General features: G+C 42.1%; 1 protein-coding gene across 1 annotated transcript; it reads right to left on the reverse strand.

Annotated features, from left to right (window-relative positions):
* Positions 1-5,590: 5,590 nt before the first annotated feature.
* LOC102804328 (uncharacterized) lies at positions 5,591-6,166 on the reverse strand. The gene has a single exon (XM_006815808.2). It carries the CDS (start codon positions 6,164-6,166, stop codon positions 5,591-5,593), a length of 576 nt encoding a protein of 191 aa, XP_006815871.2.
* Positions 6,167-10,110: the final 3,944 nt, after the last annotated feature.

Consider the following 10,110-nt stretch of genomic DNA (forward strand, 5'->3'; position numbering starts at 1 on the left):
GCCCAGCAGGTATCACTTACACACATAGAGGCTCTCAGTAGACCCGCACATATGAAAGCCTTATCTGTGCGGGCTGCCAACATCCTGGCCAGGGCGAACAGGGATTCCACCAACACAGCCTACATTTCTAGGCTGCGAACATACACTAATTGGTGTAGCAGAAAGGAGATTGATCCATACCATCCCTCTATTGGCCAGGTAGCAGGCTACTTTGTCCACTTGTTTGACGAAGTGGGTTTGTCATATGCAGCGATCGTTGGCTACAGGTCGGCCTTGTCCCCCACCACTCAAAACGTACGGGAACAAGACTAGCCGATTGTCCTATTATTAGGAGAATATTTACTGCTTTTCGGATGCCAAGACCCCATACAAGGGAGCCACCCAACTGGGACTCGTCGGCTAAGTTGTCTGCTCTAAGCAGACCACCCTTTGAGCCTCTCCAATCAGCACCACTCAAATTTTTGACATGGAAAATAGTCTTCCTACTGGCCCTTGCCTTAAGTAGGCGTTGACCAGAGCTGGAGCATTGTTCTTCTCGGATGATGTACCACCGTTATGGAAAATCAAGTTGTGATAAAGACACGAATCGGGTTTCCCGCCTAGAACCAAATCCCAGGACACGATCCTCACCCGATCGTCATCCCCCGGCTGTCAAATTTTGTCTGCACAGAGGGTCAGGAGGAATTGCTTCTCTACCCAGTTCGAGCACGGATTTGCCACCAAACCGTACTAAGGATTTGGAACGGGGTTTCAGGCACAAATCTTTGTGTTATGGCCCAGGCAGGCATGATAGACCGGCCTCCCCAACTTCCATAACCAGGTGGTTTACTGCGACTGTATTAGAGGTCTATAATACTTTAACTTCCTCGACACAGAGCTTGCAGAGACACCAAGGACGAGCGCATGAAGTCTGTGCCATTGCTCACTCACTAGTGCTAGCGTCAGGCGTCTGGAGAACGCAGAACGTCTTTATCAACTACCACCTAAGAGACACCGAATCCATTGAAAAGGGTCTCTCTAGGTTGGGTCCCGTCATAGCGGGTCAGTCTTGGTTTGCTGACCCAGCCTGAATGACCACTAGGGTCCCTGCGCATAGGCAATAAGTCAGTCCGGCATTTTATGCGGACAGATTTTTCTACCATCAACACTCCCCTGGAAGCTCCCAGGTCCAGCTTTGCGGCCTATGCCCTCATGCAGAACTGTTTCGATCTTTACTTCAAAAGCTTACTACCCCCCAGAATTGGGTTGGGGTCTAGCTTTATCGGCACATCGAACCCTGTCACCGTAGCAGCATTTTGGCTTCTTGCTCTGATAACAGCGCAGGCAAGGTAAGACACCACGCTTTTTTGGTTTGTTTTCATTCGGACTGGGAAAAGAAATTCATCATTCTTTCTGTTTGCTAGGAAAAACCCGCCACCTATCGGCGTCTGACTCTGCCTACAGTTCAAAATAGTCATTTTGACTGACCGAAGTCTATGGTGGGTAATTGAACGTAGTGAATTTAGGCGAGGGTTTTTCCAAACCCGCCTATTCACATAGTTCATACCCACCATAGACACCGGGTCCTCCCCAACCACCACACTCTTTCCGTAGTGTCGAGGCAGAGAAAAGGAACCAGAGTGATTGTACGGCTGCCTATAGCGCTACCATGTGGCCTTGGTCACGTGGGTTCGTGACGTAAAGGGTAAAAGAATCTTGGGGTCATGGGGCTTCCCCTGACCTAGATTCTATCTCCTTGTCACTGGCAGAATCGCTGATTACTGCCTATAGTTGAAAATAGTCATTTATGGTGGGTATGAACTCTGTGAATAGGCGGGTTTGGAGAACCCTCGCCTAGGTTTGTACTTGTTGATCTGTGCATATACCAAGTTATTGCAGGTGCATTAGATACACTGCATAATCAGCTTATAAATATTTATTACCAGTACTAAACTAAATGTGACAGGTTACAAAATACAACCACTGATGATTTCCTAGTAAACCAAAGGACAAGGCGCTTGTCTTTGTGTTTGTATATATTGAACTAGTGAGGATGTAATTGTTAAGTTAATGTCTCCTGATAACAAAGATGTCTAGAGGCCAGTTTTGTAAATTATATTTGCAAACCATATGCGTTTTCAATCATCTTGGTGGTAAATTGTTAAAGGGCGGTGGCCGTCACGCAGCGTCCTGTTCGATATGGGACTCATAGCGACGTATACAACGTGTGTAAAATACATTGTTTATTTACATGAAATTCAAACACGCGCTGCACAACGACCACCGCGCTTTAACAACTGAATGTACAATACGAAAATAATGTATAAGCATCATTAGGAAGGGGGGTGGCAGAATTGAAAAAAAAGTGCACAGAGAAAAAAACATGAAAAAATCCAGCAGATTTAGACCGCTAGTCTGTGCACAGTCCCTCTATCGTGTACCCGTGCTATGGATCTTGACGGGTTTTTAAAAACAATGGTCAGATTTAACATGCAGTTAAAGTTTCTTAGCCCGTACTAAGCAATTGTGCAGATGCCCTTACCCCGTGAAACCCAACTTTTAAGAATTGCATATCACCACAGCATGACGTCATATCTAAGTGATAACAAGTCAATGTACTACCGTACTTCGATGCTGAGGATTAAATGAATTAGCGCCCTCTACAGTCCAACCTATTAAATTTGCAATATGAAGGTAATGCCACTATTGCTTAATGAAAAGTATAGTAACACTTCCAAATTTCAGTTCATTCCCATTTCGTTTTCCCAGAAAGACTAGTCACCTGAAGCGAATTCTGAATCCGAACTTTGCATTGAAACTTAGGAGCTGAATATGAAGTTAACTTGACACTCATGGGTAATCCCCGCTACATGTAAAAATCTACACTGTAGTTTCTAAATTATAAATAAATTTCAGTACTCATGCATGCATATCAACAGGTACTGACAATGTTACAAACCAGAAAATCGTATTATATTATAGCTAATATAATTTTTTATTTGTTTTGAAATTCATTATATAATACTGAACGAGTTTTTTTTATCCATTGAAAATCCATCCTGTGTTTTATCTATTTCTTGTTGCAATGCTAGATTGAACATAATACTTGAGAGAGCCCGTTGATTTGAAAATTGTAATTCGATCAAATGTAGAGCGCCCTTCTTTTTTTTAGCTCTTTGAATTCGACAATTTCATTGTACAAATGGTCGTATGTGGGCTAAATACAAAGAAGACATTTGTATGGTCGTATGTGGGCAAAATACAAAAAAGACACCTGTATGTCCGTATGTTGGCAAAATAAAAAGAAGACACTTGTATGGTCGTATGTGGGCAAAATACAAAGAAGACACCTGTATGTCCGTATGTTGGCAAAATACAAAGAAGACACTTGTAGGGTTGTATGTGGGCAAAATACAAAGAAGACACTTGTATGGTCGTATGTGGACAAAATACAAAGAAGACACTTGCATGGTCGTATGTGGGCAAAATACAAAGAAGACACTTGTATGGTCGTATGTGGGCAAAATACAAAGAAGACACCTGTATGTCCGTATGTTGGCAAAATATAAAGAAGACACTTGTAGGGTCGTATGTTGGCAAAATACAAAGAAGACACTTGTATGGTCGTATGTGGGCAAAATACAAAGAAGACACCTGTATGCCCGTATGTTGGCAAAATACAAAGAAGACACTTGTAGGGTCGTATGTGGGCAAAATACAAAGAAGACACTTGTATGGTCGTATGTGGACAAAATACAAAGAAGACACTTGTATGGTCGTATGTGGACAAAATACAAAGAAGACACTTGTATGGTCGTATGTGGACAAAATACAAAGAAGACACTTGTATGGTCGTATGTGGACAAAATACAAAGAAGACACTTGTATGGTCGTATGTGGGCAAAATACAAAAAAGACACCTGTATGTCCGTATGTTGGCAAAATACAAAGAAGACACTTGTATGGTCGTATGTGGACAAAATACAAAGAAGACACTTGTATGGTCGTATGTGGGCAAAATACAAAGAAGACACCTGTATGTCCGTATGTTGGCAAAATACAAAGAAGACACTTGTAGGGTCGTATGTTGGCAAAATACAAAGAAGACACTTGTATGGTCGTATGTGGGCAAAATACAAAGAAGACACCTGTATGCCCGTATGTTGGCAAAATACAAAGAAAACACTTGTAGGGTCGTATGTGGGCAAAATACAAAGAAGACACTTGTATGGTCATATGTGGACAAAATACAAAGAAGACACTTGTATGGTCATATGTGGACAAAATACAAAGAAGACACTTGTATGGTCGTATGTGGACAAAATACAAAGAAGACACTTGTATGGTCGTATGTGGGCAAAATACAAAGAAGACACTTGTATGGTCGTATGTGGGCAAAATACAAAGAAGACACTTGTATGGTCGTATGTGGGCAAAATACAAAGAAGACACTTGTATGGTCGTATGTGGGCAAAATACAAAGAAGACACTTGTATGGTCGTATGTTGGCAAAATACAAAGAAGACACTTGTATGGTCGTATGTGGGCAAAATACAAAGAAGACACTTGTATGGTCGTATGTGGGCAAAATATAAAGAAGACACTTGTATGGTCGTATGTGGGCAAAATACAAAGAAGACACTTGTACAGTCGTATGTGGGCAAAATACTGTGGTAGGGGAAATACATCGGTCGGGAAAGACGATATCACGGATAGACGTTCGATTGATGGTTGAAAGAACTCTGCTTTATTCTGTAAATGGTCACGCAGCGGCCAAAAGTAATCAAACGATATCGAAATAAACTAGTTCTAAATAGCATACTTGGCGAGTTAAATTCTGATCAAATAATTATCAAGTAAATACATTCAAAATAATCAAGAAGGTAAACGATAATTATAAGCAAACACTAAAAGCTCAATACACAAATTGTTTCTAATTTAAAATTATAACAAAGATAAACACAATGTGAGTTAATAATGTTCGTATAGATTCACGATGCAATAGGATCATTGTGCGAGATCTTGAATTTGTAATCTCACGATAGTAGCAGCAGTTCTACACGGGCGCGATGCCATGTTATTAGCGACACGTTGTGGCGATGTTCCGACATCGGCGATATTTCCGGGCCGGCGAGCAAGTCGATATGGTGTTCTGGTTCGGCGGTTGATAATTCTAGCGGATATAGTTTCGAAATAGGGCGACTACTTTTGCCTGATTTAAGACGAACGTCCGCTGATCTAACTAATCCGTCGTTACCAGAGTTGAGCTTTTCCACAACAGCAAGACTTTTCCGAAATTGTTGGATGAAGGCCTTGGCGTGGACATGCACCGGTGACAGATACCCTAAAGGATCAAATGTACTTGATGTGTACCGTACGATTTCACGCTTGATTACAGTGTTGCCAAGGTGACGTTGATTGCTGATATTGTCCGAGTAGTGCAAAGTATCATGGGAAGTATTCCATCGTAATCCGAGTACGTTGACTAGCGTTGATTTGTCAGCAGCGTTGTCGTTATTCAATAAATTACGAAGTGTTGTGTTGTTTGTTGCCCATGATCGTAGATTAAAACCGGCGTTCTTCATTATTTCTTTAGAGTCGCGGTAGTACTTTATGCTTCTTTCTGATTTTCAGTTCCGGTCAATACGTTGTCGATGTAAATATTGTTCTTTAGATCGTTGGCTATTTGCGATGACTGTGCTTCGAGGTTTGTTTTAATAACTGCATTCAACATGAATGGCGAACTAGTTGAACCAAATAAAACTGATTTAAACTGGTAAACTTCAAAGTCGTTTTCAGGATCGTCGGCGTTTTGTAGCCAGAAAAACTTCGTATATTGGCGATCTTCATCGGCAAGGTTGACATTCAAAAACGCTTTTTCAATGTCACTAGTCAGTCCAATTTGAGGTGTCCGGAAACGAAGCAATATGTCTAGCATATCGTTGGCGATAGCAGGACCGGATTCTAAACGGTCATTGAGGCTGGGTTGATCACGGTATTTAGCGCTACAGTTGTAAACTACTCTAACTGGAGTTGTTGACGACTGTTTTTCAACGGGGTGATGCTGGATAAAATGGCCACGTGAGATATCGTCATCAATTACCTTTTCAATAAATCCTCGGCGTAGTTGCTCTGTTATGACTGAATTGTAGACTTTCCGTAATTCGGGTTTAAGCCGTATTACCATTGCTCTTGTTCTGTTTGTCGCCAGTACATAATTTGTTGGTAGAATGTCACAATTTTCTTCCCATGGTAGGCCGGCTGTGTATTTATTACCATCGCGTTGAATTTTTGTGTCCCGATACTCTTCAAACGTTGTGGACTGTAGTAAAGAGTGGTCAACACAGAAACAGTAACTGAAGTTAAGACTGGTCAACACAGAAACTGTAGTAGAGACTGGTCAACACAGAAACTGTAGTAGAGACTGGTCAACACAGAAACTGTAGTAGAGACTGGTCGACACAGAAACTGTAGTAGATACTGGTCAACACAGAAACTGCTGTAGAGACTGGTCAACGCAGAAACTGTTGTAGAAACTGGTTCCCACATAAACTGTTGTAGCGACTGGTCATTACATAAACTGCAGTAAAGATTGGTCGACACAGGGGCTGTAGGAGAGACTGGTCAACAAAGAAACTGTAGTAGAGACTGGTCAACACAGAAACCGTAGTAGAGACTGGTCAACACAGGGACTGTAATAAAGATTGGTCAACACCTAAACTGTAGTAAAGACTGGTCAACATAGGGACTGTAGTAGAGACTGGTCAACACAAGGACTGCAGTAGAGACGGGTCAACGCAGAAACTGTAGTAGATACTGGTCAATACAGAAACTGTGGTAAAGACTGGTCAACAAAGACAATGTAGTAAAGACTGGTCAACCCAGAAAATCGTAGTAGAGACTGGTCAACACAGGGACTGTAATAGAGACTGGTCAACACAGGGACTGTAGAAGAGATGGGTCAACATAGAAACCATAGTAGAGACTGGTCAACACAGAAACCGTAGTAGAGACTGGTCAACAGAGAAACTGTAGTAGAGACTGGTCTACACAAGAACTGTAGTAGAGACTGGTCAACACAGGGACTGTAGTAGAGACTGGTCAACACAAGGACTGTAGTAGAGACGGGTCAACGCAGAAACTGTAGTAGATACTGGTCAATACAGAAACTGTGGTAAAGACTGGTCAACAAAGACAATGTAGTAAAGACTGGTCAACACTGAAACTGTAGTAAAGACTGGTCAACACAAAAACTGTAGTAGAGACTGGTCAACATAGAAACTGTAGTGGATACTGGCCAACACAGAAACTGTAGTAGAGACTCGTCAACCCAGAAAATCGTAGTAGAGACTGGTCAACACAGGGACTGTAATAGAGACTGGTCAACACAGGGACTGTAGCAGAGACGGATCAACATAGAAACCGTAGTAGAGACTGGTCAACACAGAAACCGTAATAGAGACTGGTCAACAGAGAAACTGTAGTAGAGACTGGTCTACACAAGAACTGTAGTAGAGACTGGTCAACACAGAAACTGTAGTAGAGACTGGTCAACACAGAAACTGCAGTAGAGACTCTCAACACAGAAACTGTAGTAGAGACTCGTCAACATAGAAACTGTAGTAGATACTGGCCAACACAGAAACTGTAGTGGAGACTCGTCAACACAGAGACTGTAATAGGGACTGATCAACACAGGGACTGTAGTAGAGACTGGTCAACATAGAAACCGTAGTAGAGACTGGTCAACACAGAAACCGTAGTAGAGACTGGTCAATAGAGAATCTGTAGTAGAAACTGGTCTACACAAGAACTGTAGTAGAGACTGGTCAACGCAGAAACTGTAGTAGAGATTGGTCAACACAGAAACAGTAGTAGAGACTGGACAACACAGAAACTGTAGTAGAGACTGGTCAACACAGAAACTGTAGTAGAGTCTGGTCAACACAGAAACTGTAGTAGAGACTGGTCAACATAGAAACTGTAGTAGAGACTCGTCAACACAAAATCTGTAGTATAGACTGGTGAACACAGAAACTGTAGTAGAGACTGGTCAAAACAGGGACTGTAATTGAGACTGTTCAACACAGAGACTGTAGTAGAGACTGGTCACAAAGAAAATGTAGTAAAGACTGGTCAACACTAAAACTGTAGTAAAGACTGGTCAACACAGAAACTGTAGCAGAAACTGGTTTACAAAGAAACTGTAGTAGATACTGGCCAACACAGAAACTGTAGTGGAGACTCGTCAACACAGAGACTGTAATATAAACTGGTCAACACAGGGACTGTAGTAGAGACTGGTCAACATAGAAACCGTAGTAGAGACTGGTCGACACAGAAACCGTAGTAGAGACTGGTCAACACAGAAACCGTAGTAGAGACTGGTCAACACAGAAACTGTAGTAGATACTCGTCAACACTGAAACTGTAGTAGAGACTGGTCAACACAGAGACTGTAGAAGAGTCTGGTCAACGCAGGAACTGTAATATAGACTGGTCAACACAGGGACTGTAGTAGAGACTGGTCAACAAAGAAAAGGTAGTAAAGATTGGTCATCACTGAAACTGTAGTAAAGACTGGTCAACACAAAAACTGTAGTAGAGACTGTTCAACATAGAAACTCTAGTAGAGACTGGCCAACACAGGAACTGTAGTAGAGACGGGTCAACACAGGAACTGTAGTAGAGACGGGTCAACATAGATACCATAGTGGGGACTGGTCATCACAGAAACCGCAGCAGAGACTGGTGAACACAGAAACCGTAGTAGAGACTGGTCAACACAGAAACCGTAGTAGAGACTGGTCAACACAGGGACTGTAATAAAGACTGGTCAACACCTAAACTGTAGTAAAGACTGGTCAACATAGGGACTTTAATAGAGTCTGGTCAACACAATTTCTGTAGTAGAGTCGTGTTAGCACAAGAACTCTAGTAGAGACTGGTCAACACAGGACTGTAGTAGTGACGGGTCAACACAAGGACTGTAGTAGAGACTGGTCAACACAGGGACTGTAGTAGAGACTGGTCAACACAGAAACTGTAGTAGAGACTCGTCAACACAGAAACTGTAGTAGAGACTGGTCAACACAGGGACTGTAGTAGAAACTGGTCAACACATAAACTGTGGTAAAGACTGGTCGACACAGGGACTGTAGTAGATACTGGTCAACACAGAAGCTGTAGTAAAGACTGGTCAACACAGAAACTGTAGTAGATACTGGTCAATACAGAAACTGTGGTAAAGACTGGTCAACGCAGAAACTGTAGTATAGACTGGTCACCACAGAAACTGTAGTAGAGACTGGTCAACACAAGAACTGTAGTAGATAGCGGTCAACACAGAAACTGTTGTAGATACAGGTCAACACAGAAACTGTAGTAAAGACTGGTCAACACAGAAACTGTAGTAGATACTAGTCAACACAGAAACTGTAGTAAAGACTGGTCATTACAGAAACTGTGGTAAAGACTGGTCAACGCAGAAACTGTAGTACAGACTGATCACCACAGAAACTGTAGTAGAGACTGGTAAACACAGAAACTGTAGTATAGACTGGTGAACACAGAAACTGTAGTAGAGACTGGTCAACACAGGGACTGTAATAGAGACTGTTCAACACAGGGACTGTAGTAGAGACTGGTCAACAAAGAAAATGTAGTAAAAACTGGTCAACACTGAAACTGTAGTAAAGACTGGTCAACATAGAAAATGTAGTAGAGACTGGTCAACATAGAAACTGTAGTTGATACTGGCCAACACAGAAACTGTAGTGGAGACTCGTCAACACAGAGACTGTAATAGGGACTGATCAACACAGGGACTGTAGTAGACACTTGTCAACATAGAAACCGTAGTAGAGACTGGTCAACACAGAAACCGTAGTAGAGACTGGTCAATAGAGAATCTGTAGTAGAGACTGGTCTACACAAGAACTGTAGTAGAGACTGGTCAACGCAGAAACTGTAGTAGAGACTGGTCAACACAGAACTGTAGTATAGACTGGTCAATAGAGAATCTGTAGTAGAGACTGGTCTACACAAGAACTGTAGTAGAGACTGGTCAACGCAGAAACTGTAGTAGAGACTCGTCAACACAAAAACTGTAGTATAGACTGGTGAACACAG

This window comes from Saccoglossus kowalevskii, chromosome 11 (assembly GCF_978046115.1).
Source record: "Saccoglossus kowalevskii chromosome 11, keSacKowa6.1, whole genome shotgun sequence".
Taxonomy (NCBI): Eukaryota; Metazoa; Hemichordata; class Enteropneusta; family Harrimaniidae; genus Saccoglossus; species Saccoglossus kowalevskii.

Excerpts from the sequence above, each read along its gene's own strand:
- LOC102804328 (XM_006815808.2), bottom strand. The coding sequence starts at position 6,166 with ATGGTAATACGGCTTAAACCCGAATTACGGAAAGTCTACAATTCAGTC.